Here is a 23,340-nt window from a genome sequence, read left to right as displayed (position 1 = left end):
ATTAAGTGACACGAAGAAGATTTGGAAATGGACGCACGTATGATGGCACGTATCAACCACAGTATTTAACCATATCGTTGCAGAAAGAGGTGAGCCGTTGTGTCAAGCAAACACAAGATAATGCCAAATTTTAAAACTGCTTAAGAATATAGGAATTATAAGTGTTTGTTTTATTTTTACGGTATCAACGTTCGTCGAATCGCGAGGGGTCCTTGAAGCCCGAACCTAAAGGGCGAGGGTTTCAATCACACCCGAGGAAGATATATGTATAATTGCTATTCTTACATAAAACAAAAATAACGCATAACATCTTTAAAATATTTCAAGTGCAATTTAAAGTGCCCAATAATGAAAGCATCGATCCAGTACGTGAACTTTATGTAATACTTATTCGGATGGCGTATGCTTTCTAACAGCTGAAATAAGAAATACAACTTCTAAGATTAATTGAGAAATTGCCACCGCATAGTTCCGTATAATATGATTTTCAGGGAGTAAAGAAAATACCAGATTTGAGCCAGATAATTACACGAGACTGCTCACATTCTTTAAAAGCAAATAAGAATAATCACCGTTTACTGTTAAGGAGAACAGTTGAAAAATAATTGCCAGTGTGTGCATCACTATTTGTATCGCTTTTAATGAATTATGTGATAATAATAACAACACAATAACACGTGTCATTTCTCAACTCCGCAAATTTATCTCCTGCAGGATTGCATAAGGTAATGGGAATGCACACACGTGATTAGAAAGTGCAGAGTCATTTGTTTTGGGTGCAGCCAGAGAAAGGATGAGCAAAACAACACATCAGGGTATCAATACCGCGTGAAATTTGATATTGATACAGGGATACGGCCAAACTGATACCCTTTGTCTAACGATACTACGCAGGCAGTTTTATGTAAGAATTAATGAACTCTCACCGGCAAGATTCACTTGTGTCCCTCACTTTATACAGATTTCTGTTCTCATCTAAAAACCATACAGTATCGTTGACATCTTTCACCAAACCGCCTCTGATGCGCACGTGTTCTACCCAAACTTCATTCACTTCTGGAAGAGAAGTGTCTATCGATACGCCGTCTGAACAGACGGGTTTTGATGGCTCTAGGGCATGGTTATAAGCTGCAACGGTCAGGAAATATGTGCCCTCCGAGGATGCATTGAAAACAGCAGTGGTAGAATATGTTTCTATCATCTCGAAAGTAATGAAAGAATAAAGAACACACATATTGATATGGAAAGACAATATTTAAATATCGAAAGCGAAAAACAATTTTCAGACAATATTCTATATGTTTTCTCAACGTCTATATTTTACATTCATGTTCCACAGAATAATTTACCAACAATACAATGTGTTCTCAACTGAAATTAATTCTCCTATTTATGTACTATATTTTTATTCGCATTCGATACTTTTTATGTACAAGTCTTTGCGCTCAGATACCTGAATTAAGGTGAACCAAAATTGTACGCAACCAAACTGTTTTGATTGAATAATGATTAACAAATGCCGAAAATTTGTCTCAGAAAATATGTCATACCATTCCATCTTTCTTGTAGTCCAGGACAAAATAATCTGCTGACAGACACTTATCAGAAAACCCGTATCTGTAGAAAAACACCCCACTCTCTTTGTCGAAGAAGCCGTCCCAGTATGCGTGTATGACTCTTGATTGCTGGAAGTCCAGTTCTAGCTGTTCAGGAAATCCTTCATGTACAGACCCTTCGTGAGGGGGAGATGTGTCAATTGTTACCTGTGTATATGGACAGCATTGAAAGAGAAAAGAAAATCGATGCCGTCTACAAGTGTACCATTCTTCAGAAGACTACAAGGATATGTTTTGTATATAAATGTACATTTCTATGGATTTTAAAACATCTCAGTGAGAAGCCAATCTACTTCAGGTAGTAACACATTGTCAAAAAATAACGATGCGACATTGGACAAGAACCTTGATTATCGATACTAAATATTACATACTATACTAGTTTCTTTGTTAAGTGTGTGTGTGTGTGTGTGTGTGTGTGTGTGTGTGTGTCAGTGTGTGTGTGATTTGGAGTTTGAACGAAGCTTTAACATTTTTTGTAGCCATATCGCTACGATGTCTGCAGTGTGGCAGTTTATATTGATGTCTAGCACGAGGGCACCATGCCGCATACGTGTGACATGACGTCTCACCCAGTCACATTATCTTGACAGATACCAAGTTGACAAGTCCTAACACTAACCTCTTAATGCTGAGCACCTAGCGAGGCAGCTGTTAGTACCATTTTTATAAGTCTTTGGTATGACTCAGCCAGGGTTCGAACCCGTCTTTTTTAAGTAATTCTTCAGAACTATACATATTCTAAATAGCCTTTCAACATTTACAATGAATATTGTTTTAAAAAGAAACACTTACTGGCTACTCAGAGTTAATTGCAATTAACTGCAATACATATAGTTTCTTGAACATATTCATATTAGTAAAAAATGACGTGTACATTAGCAGGAAATTTTCAACAGTAAGATGTTCCAATTACATTTACCTTTATCGCCATGGTTGTTTTGAGTTCAGCGGTATTTTCCACCTCCACCTCAAAGAAGTAATCTGAGTCATGGACTCCCTTATCTTTGTCTGGCCTCAGTCCTTGGTCTTCAACCACCGACACGTGAGGTTTCAAAACAAAATGCCTGTGATAGCATCCATTGAAAGGAGTACAGTAACAGTCAGTTCCTCGGCTGTAGTTCATATACTTTGTCTGACATTCCTCCCTGTCCTGGAATATCCATCAGACTGTAATTTATAACTTTCAAAGATAATATTCATATGTTATTTCTTATAAACTTTTAATCACTTCGCACATTTAAGAGTTAATCTGAAAAAACCATCTTAGATGATATTCATATCATGGTTATCATACCAGTTAGTGTGATGTCATTTCTCTTCATTTATTGATTTTCACCATGTTGCAACTGTTGCCATTGCAATATTTTTGTAGAAATGATGGCTTGGTCACATATTGAGTAAAATCGAGTAAAAGATCTCAGGGACCAACATTAGATTGACACCAAAAAGCAAGCAAACTTAAAAAGACTAAAGGTCTATGGTTTTAAAAAAATCGTCTTAGCAGAACTCGCCCAGTAGAAGCTCGCAAGATGAAGAACGGCGGGAAAAATAAGCCCAGAATATAGTTATTATGGTTCCCGCCTTTCCTGTCAGTCTTTTCGGTATAGAAAACTAGGTCAGTAGTACAAAATCGCATGTTTACTTCAGTGAATGCTATTCAGGAAATTCTCAAGTTCATTAGGAAGAGAATCAGCACGATTCATAGAACCAAACTGTTTCTTGTCTGAATATAGCGGAAGTTTGAACCTAAATTACTTTTATTACTTAGAGAAACACGTTTAATGAGGTGGGGGGGGGAGGAGAGTTGCGTGAATTTACCGCTGTTTCACCTTGAGGAGACAAATGATTCAGCCCATGTACAATCGTGTGACCCGTATAATTATCGTACAGCCTCCACCGGACATAATCGATCCCACTGTGAAAGTCATAGGCCAGCCACTCGATCCTACAGTAAATGAACGATTTTATAATTTAATCACTTTCATGATTTAATATTTTCATATCACAAAAGAGACCACAAGAACTACACAACATCAGTACTTATAGGACACAAGAGAATTTACATAATTGTTGACTTTGTCGATAAAATTTAACTGCTAAACATCCATATGCAACATATTCAAAATGGAATTCTGTGTTTGTTAAAGGAGTATCACTGTCATACCCTTTCTTGAGAGAGAGTAACGACTGACACAGGGGCAAATGGGTATATATATATATATATATATATATATATATATATATATATATATATATATATATATATATATTGATGTGAGGGTCTCAATATTTTCAAAGTTATGTACCTGGTGCTAAATCCACGTGGACAAGGATGATTCCTGAATCTCATGCCAGTTGCACGTATAGATATGTATTTTTATCCCAGCAAATGTATATGTGGTTATCGGGTGGGAAATTCAAAGGTTTCAACGTTATGGCCCTGCAGCTGCTATGTAGGGTTGTCAGCTGTTTTTGTGTACAGTTTTCTTTCTCTTGACCGTTATGAGTATTTAATGCTACCGAGTGGGAAATCACTATTGCCAAAGTCTTGTTGGTATGGAAAGATCGTGGGGCATAACACAGCGGCCCAGTCCGTTGAGTTTTGACATTTGAGCCATAGATTATAGATGCCATATGCCATATCACAGATATATGACTCAGTCTGCAGCGAATAGAGCAGTAAGCAACACACATAATTAATGGAGCTAGCGGTGGATTTAATCCCAGCTCCAGCATTAAATGCGCTCAAGGGACTCGGCCGTGTGGTAGCATCTGGTTGGAGCTTAAAAGCGCAAGCGAATCGCACTACATTGCTCTTAATTTGGGAAAACGACACTCAAGAAAAGAAGACTAGGCCCAAGAGTCGAAGAGGTGGAGGAAACAAAGGGAGCCAATGTAACCCCAGTTGCCCCGGACATCTATTTCGAACATAACAGTCAATAAACTTAAGCAGTCGACTGAGCCAGCTGTATCATCTAGAGCAGAGGTGGGCAAACTTTCCAGTGCAAGTGCCGCATACACAAATTTATACCTTGTCGCGGGCCGCATAGTTCATTAAGTAAAATAATTAATATTTGAAATAGCAAAAACAAAAGTTTTCTAAATAACATCATAATTAATTTTCAGTTGTTAAAATGTTATTAATATTTGAAAACTTAAACTTAAACTTCAAAAAAAGCACACTTATTTGATAAATAGAGTAACATAAACAGAGTCAGTGCGAATGATGACTTGTTCCTAGGGCGCATGAAAACCCTTGGCGGGCCGCATGAAAGCCCTTGGCGGGCCGCATGCGGCTCGCGGGCCGTAGTTTGCCCACCCCTGATCTAGAGATACACCAACTATAGGGGCCGGACTCAAGACTTCGACTGCCCAGGCAAGACCAGACTACGACCTGGCAAAAACCAAACAACAGCAGCAACCAACTGTAACTTTTGCAAGCGTTGTTGCCAGCCCACCTAAGAGTAGGACACCATCACCACCGAAATTTGCAACATCTACTCCTACCACACCAGCATGTCAGCACTGAGCAAGTGTTCAGCGATACCCAATTAATTCTAAATACAGCGCGGATTTCACGTTCACCCCAACGTGCTGCACAAAGGGAAGCTGAAACAAAGAAATCCGGGTGAGGAGCGACAAAAGTAAAATTAGTTAAAATCGAGGAAGATAGTGATCCAGATATAATGCGACTACACTCACTCGGTTTACATGAAGCAGCTGTAGACCCAACTCAACCTGAGGAATACATCCAGGCTGTCAATTGTGTGGCCTGTAGATCACTCAGAACAAGAAAACTTTTGCCACAGCAATTGCACCATGGTAGGGAAGTACTCTACAACAACTACAATGATGCTTAAACCCAATATCCGATGTCAACCCTCATAGAAGCCGCTGACTTCTTAGCGCATTTCATGGGCTAGAGACACCCCCTACTCGGCGATACAAGTAATCCCGGACTGCTGAGAAACTATGTGACGAAGAGTTCAGCCGACACACTTTTACAAACCTGCTGGAAAATAGCATCCCTTTTAAGGGCTAACAAAATTGCTTCTTATCAAGGGAACCAATTTGGCTTGGTATCCCAATTCGATTTAACCACTATGTATTCTAACTTGATCCTTTTTACCACCGCTTTAAAATTCAAACCTTTTTTAACCTAACAGTGACAAAACTTTTTATATGTCGTTTCTTCATTAGTATTCACGAATTATAGGGACATTGTAGCGTAAATTTTGTACTAAAACATTTAGATTGAGAGGATGTAGGAAAAATATATAACTTGTTTAATTTGACACAAAATGGATTTTAAACATGATGATTACATAGTCATGTAGACACATTTCAATATTCTATTTCTATACGTGTGTACAGTGTCTATGATAACCAGAAGGAGTACATAGCTTTTTTCAAGTGGTTGATAACTTACGTTAAGTTGGTGAATTCCCTCACACTGGACACGCTGATGTTAACACGATCTCCCCGTGTCAACCAGAGATTCTCAATAACAGGTGGACTTGTGTCAATTGTGACATTTACAGTATCTTCGGAAAATTTACCCATTATGTCGTAGGCACGCACGTGAATCACCAGCCGTTTCCCATCAATTATGTCTTCTTTCAGGTCCGCGCTTTCAAAATGTATATCCGGTATACTCTTAAAAGTAATGTATTTGATGTTGCTCTCATAGATTGTCTCGTAACCGACATCAAAGCGAACAATACCTTTAAGAAAACAGGATACTATACTATAATGAGTGATTTAGGTCATAATAATGTAAAACATGACAATCAAATGCATAGGGTAACATCTGGGTTGTCGAAATGGTACGAAACACATATACTATATAGGAAGGGTATATTTTTCCACACACTTATTTCGCCTTAATTCATTTAACTTTATCTATCTAAAAAAATATTTGACAAATTGATCAAATATCCATGAAACATGCTTATCCATGCCATAATTAAGTAATAGGTATTGCACATGATTCATAAAATCAACATACACGCAGACAAAAATGTGATTGTATTTGTATATATATATATATATATATATATATATATATATATATATATATATATATATATATATAAGCAACTGGCAAGCTTTCTCCAACACCTACATTACATCAGCCGAGCCCGAGACTGAATTCCACGCGACAACGGTATATATATATATATATATATATATATATATATATATATATATATATATACCGTATGTAATGTAGGTGTTGGAGAAAGCTTGCCAGTTGCTTCCCATGTTTCGGTGGTTCTTTCCGGTTTTTTTCCGCGTTCTACCTGCATCATATATACTGACTGCTGCTGCTGTTGTTGTTATAAGGTTTAACGCCATTTTTCAGCACAAGATAGGCTATACATGGCGGCCAAGATTATTGGTGGAGGAAGAACCGGGAAAACCCCGGAAAAAACCACCCACCAACGAGAAGCTACCGGCAAGCTTTCTCACATATCCACATTTGCCGAGCCCGAGACTCGAACCCACGCAGACAGAGGTGAGATGGCAGTGATTCGCGACGGAGAGCGCTTTAGACCACTCGGTCACTCGGGGCCCCTATATACTGGCTGCCGTATATAACTTATCATATAGTCTATTACGTGTTGAAAAATGAAGATAAGCCCACCACAACAGCACATAGTTTCCGAATATTTGTATGAGGTAATCAAGCTTATCATTTTGGGGGCGATACAGCTTGCAAAGGAACATAATAGAACACGAACATAAGAAACCACGAAAGGTGATAGGAAACTTGAACCATTTACATGTTTAAGTGACATGGGAAATCTGCGGAAAAAGAGTTAAAAAATGAAAAATATGATATTAAAAACAGTATCCAAACTAGATTTTCTATTTTATGTTAGGGACAGAATAGCAACAGCTTATGTACAATAATAAAATCAGCGATGATCCTCGTAAAGACGCATTATCCGTACGGAGAACCAAATTACTAAATATATATAAAATACCAAATTCCCAAATTTGCACAAAATTCTGCAGGTACGAACAACCTGTAGGATTTTGATTATAATTGAATGGCGCAATAAGAAATAAGTTATCTGATTAACAATACTAGATATACCTATCTATCTCTAAACATAGTCTAAAAATTCCCAAATTGATATCTAATTATCAACTCGGTTTCATAAAATCTTTGCTAGAACGATAATAGTTATTACGAAACTTGAACACACACACGCACACGTAGTTACACAAGATTCTCACAGTTTTGACTTAAGTTTTAAATTGGGCTGAACCGACAAACAAAATACAAAACAAATAGATGATACAATATCCACAAGAAACATTAACTAACTACATGTTTGAATGACAGGAGGAATCTAAAGTGAAAAAATGAAACAAATTCAGAAGAAAATAGTATAAAGATGTGCAACCTGCGTATTTATTTTGTGTTCGGATCGGAATAGCAACCGTTTGTAAAATAAATAATCCAAGGTGCGACCATCCGCGTAAATTGGAATAAAAAGATAATGATGTAACAAGGTGTACTTTGATTAACTATACAAGGTGTATATATATCTACATATATGTCCATCTAGCTTTCTATCTAAAATTTCCAAATTGATACTTACTTAAAAACTTATCATCTCGAAAGCATGCAAGATATCCTGCTAACACAGTGACAATTATATATATATATATATATATATATATATATATATATATATATATATATATATATATATATATACCGTGAACATTATCTTTTCTATTTATTTGTCTTTCTCCTTCGTTGTCGTCAAGGACGCTATCAACATTATACACTTTCTCCACCGAATTCAGCCATCCGTTCCCTTCGTGCTTTTTATTTGCGAAACGATTGTACCATTCTACATGAACTGATTGACACGACTTTGTTATCCATTCATACTTAGTCTCTTTTGAGGCCGATGTCACTTTTAAAGGGTTGTTCATTTTTTCAACAACAGAAATGTTATCGAAGATTAAAATACGTCTTGTTGATTTTTTATTGCCCGCCCTGTCAACTGCTATCAACAGGACAGCATATACTCCCACAGGTCCTAGGGAGATATTTGCCTGCAATTTATTTTAAAAAAATAATTTACAACAAAAATAGAACTTTCACTACATCATGCAATTTGTCGTACTCTTTTTTATATAAACAATACCATGTAAAACACGACTGAAAAAGTCTGATGTATGTAAAATGTACTAAGTGTTAAATTTCATGTTGTAGTGGTATTAAAAGACATCATGTCAGGGCTAAAGCATTTTACAGCTTTAGCAGTGATATAGTTCAACTACATCTGATTTCGCCCACACCATCAGAAAGTCTTACTATATCTATTTACAGGCTTTCTTTGTATAGTTCCAGGCAAAACTTCCATTTAACACTACTCCTCTCCTTAATTCTTTTATTTTTGTTTGTAAATTCATCAATAAAAATTGTCTTTGCCTTTGCCACAAAAATGTAGTGAATTATATACCAACCCCAAATAAATACGATACAATGAGTATACAGTGTCTTGAATTATTACAAGTTATCAGATAAATTCAAGGTTTGAATGTATGCGGATAGACTGTGGAGAGAACTGGTGAGTTAACCAAGGCATACCTCAGATACTGATGAATTGAAAGGTCCAGGAGTGCCCAAAACTTTGTCGCCATACTTTAATTTTGTTGTCTCGCTGATTTTGCCATCGGGTATCAACTGGAATACTTCAATTTCATATTTACCTATCCCTGCATCAGTGTCATGCCATCCATCCCATGTAACTTTTAAAGATGACTGAAAAAAATTGAAACTTACTATTAGTATAGCCTTAAAGAGAAGAACACATTTATGACGGTATAAGTATGATAGGGCATCATACAGAAGAATGATTCGTGGACGGAATCTGTAGAAATGTTTTATCTGATATATTGTAATGTTTGTAAACGTATTTACGTGTAATAAAATGATCATAATTCATAGAGATCGTATTTATACTTGAAGCATGATGGGAACGATTATTTTCATGGGATCTAAACTTAATGGTGATCACTATGTCATAGACGATTGCATTTCAAAAACACTGACTTGATGTAAGTATATTCCTAACACTTGAAATCTATAAGTACTGAATGATTTTCAAACGATATCACTTAGCCACATACGTTTATAGGTGTATGTTATTAATAATTTTGCAATTACTTCTCTACAAACTTTTGTCTTGCTATTCAATAAACACAATTGCCTCAGTATTCTTTTTATTTCGTTTGTTTGTTGTTCTTCTTTGTTTTCTTTTACATCCATGTCTTAATAAAATTATTTAAAACCTTAATTTTATTACTTCCTCGACGAAATATAGGACTTTATTTTTTTTAGACATAAATTATTGCTGGCTGTATATTATCAGGTTTCAGGTAATTTGAATTCAGCAAAATATAATACATAACCCGGAATCGATATTAATCGTTAAGTGGGCATATCTTGAAATAGGCAAGTTTACTATATATCATCCACAATTTCTTTATAATTCATCTCACTCTCTCTCTGACCCTTCTATTATTTTACGAAAACATTGAAGACAAAAACTACAATACGGCATTATACATTCAATCAGACGTGTACTTTGCTAGCGTGATTCTGTAAAAGCCTTTTCTCTGATTTATTTTAAGGTTGTTAAAATTATTTCCATTTTCTTAATAATACAATCATGATTATTAAACCTAACTTTGTTTCAAGTTCAATGACAGAAACGATAATTGCACCCGATCTAAATTTAATTACGGTCTCTATGATATAGTCGATTTCTTTATAAACATTCTTCGTTGATGTAAATGTATTCAGAAAACCTAAAAGAAAATAATAAACATATCTCTTTAATATCTTCATTCAAGTAATTTTTACTTGTGCAGATAATTTGTGTATTTAATAGTGGTGGAAGGGAGTTAGAGAAATTACGTCAGCATACGAGGGGTATTTGAAAAGTTCTGAATATTTTGTTATAACTTTCTTTGAACCTATTAACAAATTTTATGTCGATCGATACACAATTTAACATTTTATAAAATTATCTGTAGATGCACGTGTATGGCGTCAGACGCATGTAGATATATGCATATATATGACTGAAGACAGGAAAATGATAGTGACGTTAAAATTTCGTAGAAGAAGAACACTTCTGTAACTCTGAAATGAACATGCTGTAAAATCTGGACACTTTTAATGTACTCATTGACAGATATGAATGTCGGCTTGGCTGAAGTTTACAGATGTAATTCTCTGTCATATCCGATAATTCTGAGGTGATTTCATTAGTTTAAAGATGGTCAAGAATCCAGTGAAGATGACCTACATTCTGGAAGACCGTTATCTTCGATTGTTGAGCGAAAAGTGGTTGCTGTGAAGGGGGAAATTTATTAAATGCTATATACACACTTACGTTGTCAAGAGCATTAATTCGTCAGATGTTTTTAGTATTTTTATGAATTATTTTAAAAAACGTTTGCACAAGATGGGTACTCAATTGGTTGACGGCAGATCAAAAACAGACATGGTTTGAAATGCACAAACACTCAACAAATATTAAAGGAGTTACCAGAGACATTTGAATGGGATTGTCACAAGTGATGAAACATTGATTTATGTCTCTCAACGCGATTAAAGAGGAAATAATAAAGTTTGGATCGGGCAAAACTAATATATCACAAATAGCTTGATGTAGTCGGATTGTCAAGATAGTTTATCCGCATTGTTTCCTAATTGGCTTGGTCATACAGGTAACTGTGCCTGACTCTGCTATTGTCACTGAACATACTTATGTTGGCATATTTTTTTTAAATGCTGTGGAACACTACTGAATTAACCGTCCGTGTAGCCGTATCCGGCGTGTCCATCTACTTCAGACAGACTTCCTGAGGAAGTACGGAATCCACTACCTCCATTCTACCCTGATTTAACTCCAAATGATTTTGTCTGAATCCAGTTATCAATCGATTTGAAATCCGCCACGCGTTGGTAAATCAAGTTTTCCAGTGTATGAAGAAAATATCAAAAGGTGAATACAAAATGTCATTTAATATTTTTATAATCAGACTGAGAAAGTGTGTACATGTGCATGGAGAGTACTTTGAGAGGATACACTGACGTACTGTTCACTAAAAAGAACCTTGTTTTTGCAACACACTAATATTAAGAATTTTTTAAATACCCCTTGTACAAAACACATTTATTGTATTATCTTATCTAATGTCCACTCGAGACCGAACATTTGTATTTTTGGTTCACTGAAAACATTGACCCCAAATTTTTTACGCGTTGTAACACCTACTCCAGACTTTGAAAACTCAAAGTTCTGTGGGTTCACTCTCTTTGAGATCGCAGGCAAGGAATTGATTTACCATGGTACTGAACAATGTGTTCCACTGATACCGGGTATGAGAGTAATTGATCTTTGACTTGTCCATGTTTTACTGTATTTCTTTAGCTATTTAATTTAACATCGAAATATGATACATTACGCACAATATTTGTCACGTCTGGAACAATCAAAGACTCTTTGGTACATAAATTTTCACGACCCTCCGTGCAATGGGTGGGTTCCTTGTAGTCGAAGACAACATCAAAGTTATACTGTGTCTCCAGTCCATGCAGTAGGTAATGTTCCATCTCCGGTTCGCGGTCAACATTTGTAATAGTCACACGACCACCATTTTTGGCTGTTACTGTAAACTGAATCCTGAAAAGAAAACTTATGTTTTGAAAATAACAACACATGTACCTTCTTTCCTCTCCAAGAACTAAACAAACATTGCACGAATTTCGATTAAAATAATTATATAGTATCTGTATACTTGTACTATGATATATATATATATATATATATATATATATATATATATATATATATATATATATATATATATATATATATATATATATATATATGTTCTTTTATGTTTACAATGATTTTACCTTATATCTATATTTTAATTCAGATGTATGGACTATGTAGTCTGAAATAAAGAATTCGTATCTTATCTTCTTATTTTATGTTCTTTCAATCTTTCATTGGCGGTGTTAACCATCATAGTTTGGTGTTTCGGTCATTCATCTGTTCCATTTGGGATATTTTAGTGGATAAATAAAACATCCCCAAACCTCGAGGGAAAGAATCAATTGATAGTAAGACATTCCTACCGGTCTTGGTGAATAAAGGTCGGCCAGTCGTTTAAAGTGAAGTTTCTCTCGCATGCGAAGTTCGTCGGTTTTGGATCATTGACTCCAGGGTTACATTCATGTACGTAAGGCACCGAAATTTTATTTCCCCCTAAGTAAACAGGGAAATGCATGTAAATAAGCTTTTCTCATTGAGAGAGAGAGAGAGACAGAGACAGAGAGAGAGAGAGAGAAATATCCAACAACTAGGCAACTTATAGAAATAAGTGTTACTAAATCGTGAAAATACTTTGTTTGAAAAAGAAACAGTGGGACATATAATTGAACCATCAAATTTTGTTTTCGTTATATAGTTACCTTTATTTCTAGACTGATTTTACCTTTCTCTTGTGCGTAAATTTGGTGAATCTCATTTCTTCTGTTGTCGGGATTTGGTGCAGGGAAATATATTGTGAAACCTAATACGTAGACACTTGAAGCAAGTGCATCTCCCATCATAATAGAATGAAACCCTACTCCTCTGGAGTCCATGTCGAAATTAACTATACAAGTATACAAGTAAAATAGGCATACACCTTAAAAAGCTACTGAATATTGAGGTTGTGTTGGTACCAGTCATGCTTCAATTGGAGGAGTATATCATTTCGATTAAAATTATAAGTTTTTTTTAACCTTCCTATCAGAAAATGTTTAATCAGATTCCTCTCGAGGATTACACTTTACAGATAACTGTGGGTAAAATAGATGACTCTGTGAAGAGAAAACGCACTAACTGCTGATGTTGTTTGTCCCACTCCACATGCAAAATCAGCGCCTTGTTAGCTTCCTCCACAAGTGCCTTTTTCACATAAGCATCTATATTTCCAGATACAATTTTTTAACCTGTGTTTGTAGTCCTCTTGACACTTTTCTTAACTTTATAATTTGTTCTAATACAGTTTTGGATCATTTTCTTTCCCGTACCTAGTGGTCACAAAAGACCCACCACAGTATAAGTGTATATGCAATTCATAGGTACATGTGTGATTACGATGATGCCTAAAGCACTATGTACAGACACTTCACTCTTTCGACTTCCTCCCTTTTGAGAGAGAGAGAGAGAGAGAGAGAAAGAGAGAGAGAGAGAAGGAAGATGCACCTCTATAAAGTTCTAACTATGTACAGACGCTTCACTCTTTCGACTTCCTCCCTTTTGAGAGAGAGAGAGAGAGAGAGAGAGAGAGAGGGAAGATGCACCTCTATAAAGTTCTATGTACAGACACTTCACTCTTTCGACTTCCTCCCTTTTGAGAGAGAGAGAGAGAGAGAGAGAGAGAGAGAGAGAGGGAAGATGCACCTCTATAAAGTTCTAACTGTACTTTTCCGTAAATAATACCGACAACGGCATCTTGGACATACTGTGGCTTTCCGTATTTGAGTAATTCTGGATTGAAAACCCCAATTAGAATCAAATTAGCTTTCAGAGCGTTACGAGGTTTCATGTTGGTCCATGTTGTAGCTTGTCCTTCACCTCCTGTCCTGTTTGGTGGAGCTTCCACTATCTCTAGGCCGTCAATTAGCTTCAAGAATTTATCCGGAATATCGCTTTTGTTTGTTACTGGAAACAAAAGACATATCTCATGCATCGCTCACACACAAAAAAATGATGACCACATTCTCTATATTTCATCAGAATTTTAGGTAAAAAAGCAACTATAAAATATAACCACTATCAAACTATCATAGGAGGATACAGGCACAAAAATATGTGCAATTAATTGGAATTTCGTTTGATAACCTATCAAATGGACTGTTTCTGTCTAGTAGCGTAAATTGGTATCTAGTGCATCTAGACCAAAGTCGATCTATAAAACCATCCGGAAAGTGAGATTAAAACTAACAGAGTACATAAAAAAGGTACTAGTGGTGACTTAATCAATCAAAACGACCATTCCGCTCATCTCCCAAATGTTATGACGCTTCGTGATAATCAGTAATTCCGGGTAATTTTTTCCTGTAAACTTGAATGTACAGATTATTAAACTTTAAGAAACACGTTTTGACAGCAAAATCTTTCCAAATATATTTTGTCACATTCTCCTTCTCTAATCTAGAGCTATTTTCATTAGCACGCATCCGTCACAAAACATTGTCGGATAGGAAGAGAGAGAGCGAGAGAGAGAGAGAGAGAGAGAGAGAGAGAGAGAGAGAGAGAGAGAGAGTACTTTGATCACAGTCCGGTCCAGAGAATCCATACACACAAATACAACTTGCAGTTGTAGTGTTTGAACAGTTTCCAGGGAAACATCGACTTCCCTTTCGCCACGAGCAGGCCTCTGGAAAAAGCCATAAAAATAACTATCCTTTATTTGTTAATTCAAAGTCCAGCTTTTCATCCCTATATGCAAACCTTAAAGAAATGCTGTTTCCTTTTGAATTTACTAAAGCTTCAGATTAACATTGCAACATATTTACCGATAACTTGAATTTCCAGGTTCCTTTCTGCAGTAGCTTAAACGTGAAATGCTATTACTTGACCAGCCGATTTCTACTGTCGGATCTTAACACACCTTTCAAACACGATTTTTATTGAAGCAGTTCTCGTTTGGGCTACACTGTGCACCTCTATTTCTGTCATAACCAGACGTGCATCGTTGTTCTGCTTAATTTAAATCAAGTTTACACAATAAAAACCGTTTAATCCTAGTCTAATAGTTTTGCATCTTCGTTTCCATAGTGCATGATGTAGTTGCTTCAATCGCGAGTTTTATCTAAAAGGACTTCCATTTTCGAATGGGTTAAGTATGCTTGTTGCATTGATTTCCGAATGTGTTTTTCGAGGTTAGTATGATAGCCTAATTACTCTACATGAGCAAGCTTTCGATGTTACAACTTATATGATTGTAAATTCACCTAACAGTATGATTCTTAGGAATCTATTCCTTGCAAGATATCAGTAGTAGATCATACTCACCAGGAAATAGTTCGCCTGTGATTTTCACTTGTGTGAAAACCTTTGCGTGGCGATGATGGCTTGTGGGAGATGGTTTGGAATAAAATTCATGAAGAACAGTTGATGACAGATATAACTAGAATAAGGTAACTATAATTTGCTAAGCAGCTATTATCTGTATTATGTATTAAATAATTCGAGGAGCAGTCAAAGTTCAGAGTACGGTTTAACTCCTTACAATGGCTTACGTACGGTGGAGGCCAATTTCATCCCCCTCATGCTGTGCGTGGCTCAGTGCTGTAACACGGCACCCATAACACTAACTTCGGTTTCTAAATCCCATTTATCATTTGTTATTCTTTTGATCTTGCTTTTCTTCAACATGCGTATATTATATGATACCAGCAGCAATTGGTGTTAGTTTTCATACTCGTCAAGGAGGCCTGGATGAGAGGATATTCTTTTAAAACCCTCCCAAGATGCTTGCATCTGTCTGTGGAAAAAATGTGGCTCACAACTGCTGTGTACAGGTCAAGTAGAGACGCCCGGCTCGAAGCAGTTGTTCTGACCCACAGTTTGGTCCCGTATATGGCATATGATGTTGCTATCTAATCATCGCTCATCACCTTGAGGACATAAAAGGCAAGATGCTTTACTATTTATTCTTTCGCAGCTCCAGAAGCAACCAGCTCAGACAGGCGATTACGCTGACGTGTTACTATACTAGCTGTTCCCTCTGTATCAATCGTTATTGCTCTTATAGCTGTGCGGTAATTGTTGTGTCAAGAGCTTATGCTAGCTTTGTTGCTTTCCCTTCCTCAAGATCACTGTCACTTATAGCCCTTCTGTCTTGGCTTTTGTGAAGTTTTGGATAAGATTCACTGATCGCCTGACTCTAAGTAGTACAACAGACAAACTATAAACCACATCGTCATGCGGGCTATCAAACACACCACTAAAATTCTACAAGAAGTGAGAAAACAAAATCTGGTAGGACACTGGTAGGTCTGTGCGTAGAGTGAGTTTTTTTTTTGCCAAAATGTTCCATTTGAAGAAAGTCCAAGGCCTTTCCTTCGTCTCGAAGCCTCAGTTATATCGGTTTCTCTCAGCTAGTCCCTAAATGAATCTTTATCTTTGTAGTAAGCCTGGTAGTTTCCTCTAACCTTACAGCGAACGCATAGTAGGGCAGATGATGAAGACGTAATCGAAGGGGTCCGTAATTGCCGACTCGAGCATTTTTCAGGCAAAAAAGCTTTTCTTACAATGTCGTGGCCAAGTACCATAGAACAGTGCGGCTTGTAAGTTATCAAAACACTCACACAGGCATCCCGTGATAGCGCTTCAGTGGGCGCGGACCTTGCTCTGAGGCTATCACACGGTTTAGACACTGGCGAATTTGTATGTTGAGCTGGATGTCCATGATAGTATATATGTACGCGTTCAACTCTCCTGCCGTCTTGGAAATTTTGTCTGTTTGTAGCATCATGCCTTCATTCGCGTTTTCGATGCGCCTTCCTGACATATGGAGTCTTCCATCAACCTCACATCAATGACAATGGTAAACTGGGTTAGATTGAAATTATCCGGAGCTCTGTGTCTTGATAGACTAATTCGCCATTTCTTTCAGGACCTCTTTCCGCATTGAGACATACTCAACAGTGGTGATATTGTAGTTCACACGCCCTTTATTCAATAAGGCGGTATAGCTACATCCCATGGCTGAAGGCAGCTTTGACATGGATGAGTTTGTTCCTCGTGAGTCCTACCGTACCAACAAAGTAGAAGTCCCATTAAATGAGATAGAAGAACTGACAACGTAAACCCATTACATAGCTGGTGGCAAAGAAATACAATCCATACTTGTTTATTCTCTGTTGGCTCAGCTTCCTTTTTGGTTTTGCCTCCATAACGTTCCATAGATCATTAAGTGCGAGAGTCTCAAGATCAACGCACAGCCTACCGGAGTATCAAAATCTCTAACCATCTTTCTATCGCCACTCAAGAAAGGTTGCAATTAGAGCTCATGGATCTTGCTTTAAGGTAACACTAGAAAAAGCAAGCTATGGGGGAGCAGCCAGACACTGCCGATGAATACTAATCGTTGGTGCCTCTTGACAATCCCGTGGTAGCGTACGATAATAGAGTATTCGCCCAAACGTTTGATATCGACAAGGAACACAAGCCATTGGTGGAGGAGTATCTGTGCAACAGCAGGCTGACATAACCCTGTTTCAATTGGGGTGGACGAGGGTGTAAATGAGATATACATTGAGACCCTGGGCAACTCAGAGCACCCTAACCCAACCCGCAGTCAGGTAGGAGTTATAGCGTGTTTTATTTGGAACCTAAACAAAACTTCAAAGTACTGACCTCTGGGAACCGCGGCGGTGATTGCGACAACAATGTTAATGTGGTATTTGAACATAGTAAAATTTGCATCGGAATATGTAAATCTTTTAATCACTCAACTCCACAACGACAAAACAACATTTGTTTTGTTTTTAGTTTTTTTTCCCACAAAGAGTGTACTCTACTGTATCGAGGTATTTGCCAGGAGCATGATTCAGTCGGTTCCAAAAAAAGAACTTATAGTCTGTCCAAAAGCGAAAGAACGCGAAGCAACCATGACAAAAGTCGCTGAAAATTCCACATACATGTGAGCTGGGTGGAATAAGCCGAACTGGAAACGACAGGGAGAGCGTAAACGGCAGAACCATTGGGACAGCTGCAACCCCTGGGACGACAACATTCTGACTCCAGGTCCATCATCAGCGCGCCAAAAGAATATATTGCACTGTGCCCATCTTAATGTGCCGCTCCGCTCATCAAAAAATGTCTCCAATTTTTATACAGTTTAATATTCACCATGGGGTTACCAGTGGAGCTGTGGGCACATATTTACACACAGTAAGAGCAACGGCACGCAAGGAAAAAGCATCCAGTTTCGGCCACCTCGCCCCAAACACTAATAACTTTCTAGAGGCTTGGTCCAACTTACAGCATGGAATGAAGTGGCTCATATTGTTTGACAACAGTCTGCTCGTTAGAACGTTAGTATAACTGTCTGGAGTGTGTTATCACTCTGGGGTAAACACTGCAGTGTAAATACAGTCAGGGTTAGAAATACATCAATAATAAAGCATCCCATAGATATTGTACCTCACCAATGTCAAATCTGGGACGATTCTAAATCGTAACAGTAATCAATGTAAATGTGTTTGTATGTTTATGTGTGATAACATGTAATGTCACTCATCATCTAAGCATATACAAGTTTGAACAAAATAATAACAAATGTAAGGACTGTTAGAAAAACTGGCCTTCTCTCAAAGAAACAAGACAAGAAGATCCAACTTCTGTACAGCAAACTAACATGTATATACCATCGAATTCCTCTTGGCCGCACATTCCAGTTGTATATAATAGTAATTCGCAATCACCTAAACTATAATTATATGAAACTGCTATAACCCTACAGGTCTACTTTCCTTCTACATTGAGTATTGATCATGTATGGTGTTGATTGATTACCATGAACCGATATGTTTAAAAAAAAAATCTTGTTTGCTGTATTTTAATTAACAAATACTTTACTCATCGTACAAATCATTTGTATTACTTTAAAAACATGTATTACCTTAAAGTCTTTTATCATTTTAAAGACGATCTAAATTTAATAATTTTATAACATTGTTGGCAGGTAAAAACCTTTTATATATTACGGATAGTTTACTATAAATACTCTTAAGATGACTAACGATTTCCGGTGTGTATCGCTAGTGTACTTTTCATTTGTACAGAAAATGCCTGTGGTATAGAGCTTATCATTGCATTCAGTTTTAATTTACATCTCCTAATCTCCAATGTGTCATCATACAAACAGTAATGAGTCCATTTTAATATTTAGGCTGCAATCTTAATTTACTTACTTAACGTACAAAAGATGATGGTCACAATATTGTAAATAACACACGCAAAACTTATCTGAAATTTGTTTACAGTGTTTTGTTAAGTGTGTTGTTATAGTGATGGAAACTAGCGAATCGACGGTCTACAATCCACTGTGGGATTGAGCCTGGGACTGTTGTTCTTTTTATAATAACTGCGGGCGCCTGCTTGTTTGTTTCAATTCATTTCTAAGAATGAAAAAAAAACGCCAAGAATAAAAAAAAAACAAAAACGGATTGTGTATTGGTTTTGAGTCGAAGCTGGTTACATATACACATGCACACAAGAAGTTGCATGCACGTCATCCTCTGGGGGGCTCATTCCTATCATAGTCTAAATTACTTTCGATGTTTCTACTGATTCGCTTCGTACTTGGAACTCACAGAGGTTAAATTCAAACACAAATGTAATCAGTGGAAACGACAATCACCACGAGCGGCGGTAGGAAAACGGAATTAATTCTCACTGAAGACAATCTAAGCTGATAAACCAGAGGATGACTTCTCAATGATTGACAGGTAAGGGCTAGCAGGTGGCCTTTTGCACCCCTCTGGATTCAACACCATTTAGCCAAACCTCGTGGTATAATCATTACCCACAGTCATTCTGGTATATCTTAACACCTTCAAATACAAATATCTGGTATTCATAAAATCACTCTAATTATCTGACAAGAGTGAGTCCGCTATTTTAGTCGGTCGCTTTCGTGGGGGGTACCAGGCAGTTGCAACCAGAGTTTTAATCGTTTTGTGACGAAACTCGAAGTTTGATAGGTACCCCTACTGGTAATGTAATCATTATTTCTTAGCAAAAGTCTTGCTTAAAAATGGCGGCTTGTGGATTCAAAAAGTCATATTCTACAAACACCTTATTCACAATCCAACGATTTATCAAGCTACTGGTGTCGGTTTAAGTGTGGCTTTTTGATAATACAAAAAACAAAACAAAACAACAACAACAAACAAACAACGTTTCCTCGAGTCGATAAGAATTAAACGTGTATCAACGTGCGTATGCGTGCTTGTTTCTTACTTACGTTTACAAGTTTTAAAGCCATCAAGAAACCTGGTGTATGCGTATCTTCCGTATCCATTGATACCTATCCCATACTCTCCATCACAGCGGGTACATGTTGTGTCACCAGACCGGGTACATGATGGAATATTGCAATTATCAATCTTTGTGCACGCTGCAACATAGCCAATATTTGGATTTACCGTAAAATATTAACAATATATCATCAGAACAATAATTGTATGTATGCTAACACAAAGAGGAACCAAATAGGTTAGCTTATGTTGATTTCTACTTTGTTTCTGTATTCGTTAAGATTAAAACATGAGCAAGTGTCTTCTTCCGGACCATGTCTAGAAGAATACCTTTTCAATTGACATCCAAAATGGAATGATAAATATAACGTCGATTTGTCTAAAGTATATATATATATATATATATATATATATATATATATATATATATATATATATATATATATATATATATATATATAATAATAATAATAATAATAATAATAATAATAATGATAAACCAAACAACTGTGTTTGTCACAAAAATGTCCTTAGTTTATTGACTAAATCATCAAGAAAAGGTGCAATGTTATTTTAATGAACAAATCTAGAATCTTTCGTACGCACGCATCGTTCTCTCTATCTTAAAAGCCAGGCAAAATAACAAATTTCATTGCATGCTTACAAGAAACAAATCACAAATATAAACAGGCTGATTTACAGTTGACTCATAATTTTGTGGATAGACCACCGTGAGTAAGCAAGGCCTGGAATTATATAAGCACATTGAAGTGATAAAATGTAATTCTCTTCATACGAAAACTTTGTACATGCAATACAGTGTTCGAGACGTTTTCATGCATGTTATACAATACAAGAAGACAAATTAGTATGGATTTGGATCGACTGTAATATTCCCGTTTGTTGCACCAATGAAATTAAAAAAATTCTTTATTTTCGGTTCTGACAGTGTGCTTCTTCTATAGTTTCTGTTTCAAAATGATCCAGAATAATTACAATCAATTCAAAGCCTCCCGCCTGTTAGAAAGGAAGGCTTGTACTTCAGCTTGCGCCAGTCAAATTACGTACTTTCAAGCAGATAACACATCCGAATGTCATGTAAATTCAACAAGAATCGTCGATATACATAGATTCAGAACTCGTCACTTATGTAAAGTATTTCATACACGTTTCAGCTATCCATAGTTGGTATCATTTCCACAGTTTATAAATTCAGCTATTTTTATGACAGGCTTAAATAAGCAAGTCTGCAGCTACGATCATGAAATGGTAAGGGATATCGCGTCGGTTACTAGTCACGAAATTTATGGCAACAAATTTAGTTTTTGCCCTGAGATGTGCTCACTACTGATATTATAAGACAGAGACATAGATGTGGATAAAATGACAATCAATAAGGGTCAGTAGAAAAACAGTAATAATGAACACAAAATGTTTTCGTCTTGAAATATTATTCGAACTTTAGTTTTTCTTTCTATAAAATCTTGTGTATAAAATTCAAAAACAGATAACTTGATGTATGTATGTATGTATGTATGTACGATTGCATGAATGCATGCATATATATATATATATATATATATATATATATATATATATATATATATATATATATATATATATATATATACAGATAAATAGATAGATGGGACAGCAAAATAGAACCATACATGTTAAATGTCCAATACTGTACAGGTATTATGTACACGGGAGGAACACAGAACATAGAAATATAGAACGCAAAGAAAATATATGTGTGTACGCAGGGACTTGTTACTATGATATTTACGCACCTCTGCAGTATGGTCCAGCCGAGTAGTAGCCCTCATTGCAGTTCACACAAACATTAGGTTCCTTGCACTGCCCGCCACTATTTTGGACAATGCTTCCATTAGTGTAGTTTACGTACCCTTCATTTCTGTTGCAGGCACCGTTGTAATTTGTCTTTCCATCACACAAGGCTGTGGCAGAAGGGTACTTTTAAATTTTAGGATACAACTAATCGTTGCTGTATAGTTGTTAGCAAAACGTCTGATTTAATTCAATACCTTAAAATTAATAAAAATAAATACTTTACTTTGGCCATACATTCACACTGTGATCTATATTCTGACTATACATCCCCGTTTGTTTGTACCCCACTACCGATTTCAATAATGGAAAACTTTAATGCGATAAATAGTGCAATGAACTTAGTCAATTCATTCATTGATTTATAATTTCTAGCAAAGGGGTGTGTGCACGACACATACATATGTCGTCTGATTCCGATATTTACAATGTTGAATAGAATGACAAAAAGCAAATTTGCCTTTCACGTGGATTTAACAAGCGGTTTAATTTTTACGTTCATGTGTGCAAAGGCCAAGGGGTATAATTCCAAACTCTCAACATTCTGGCAATTTACGGAATTATCCGGCAGTTACCGAATAGGATCAACTACGTCATTATTTTGTTGGATGGAAATAAACTAACCCATAGTGTACGCAATATGGCGCCGTGATAGTATGGAAAGTCCGTTAAGCATGAAAGGTGAAGGGGATGCCAGTATTAGTGCCATTCTGGTCACAGTCAGGTTAGAAATTATAAATCAATGATTCAATTGACTTAGTTATGTGCACCTTT

General features: G+C 36.5%; 1 protein-coding gene across 1 annotated transcript in view; it reads right to left on the bottom strand.

The window, feature by feature from the left end:
• Nucleotides 1-23,340, bottom strand: part of LOC149785564 (uncharacterized) — a 79,247-nt gene that overhangs the window by 52,623 nt on the left and 3,284 nt on the right. The window contains exons 2-12 of the mRNA XM_089979912.1: nt 22,509-22,692; nt 20,703-20,855; nt 14,185-14,383; nt 12,133-12,346; nt 9,238-9,411; nt 8,354-8,699; nt 6,049-6,343; nt 3,438-3,564; nt 2,539-2,769; nt 1,551-1,763; nt 927-1,201 (exon numbers count right to left, since the gene is read on the bottom strand). Of these exons, the coding sequence (XP_089836038.1) occupies nt 927-1,201; nt 1,551-1,763; nt 2,539-2,769; nt 3,438-3,564; nt 6,049-6,343; nt 8,354-8,699; nt 9,238-9,411; nt 12,133-12,346; nt 14,185-14,383; nt 20,703-20,855; nt 22,509-22,692 (2,411 nt within the window). The remainder of the gene's footprint in view (nt 1-926; nt 1,202-1,550; nt 1,764-2,538; nt 2,770-3,437; nt 3,565-6,048; nt 6,344-8,353; nt 8,700-9,237; nt 9,412-12,132; nt 12,347-14,184; nt 14,384-20,702; nt 20,856-22,508; nt 22,693-23,340) is intronic.

This window comes from Sinohyriopsis cumingii, chromosome 13, assembly GCF_028554795.1.
Source record: "Sinohyriopsis cumingii isolate HCF-2022 chromosome 13, ASM2855479v2, whole genome shotgun sequence".
Taxonomy (NCBI): Eukaryota; Metazoa; Mollusca; class Bivalvia; order Unionida; family Unionidae; genus Sinohyriopsis; species Sinohyriopsis cumingii.
This window is presented reverse-complemented; position numbering and strand designations above follow the sequence as displayed.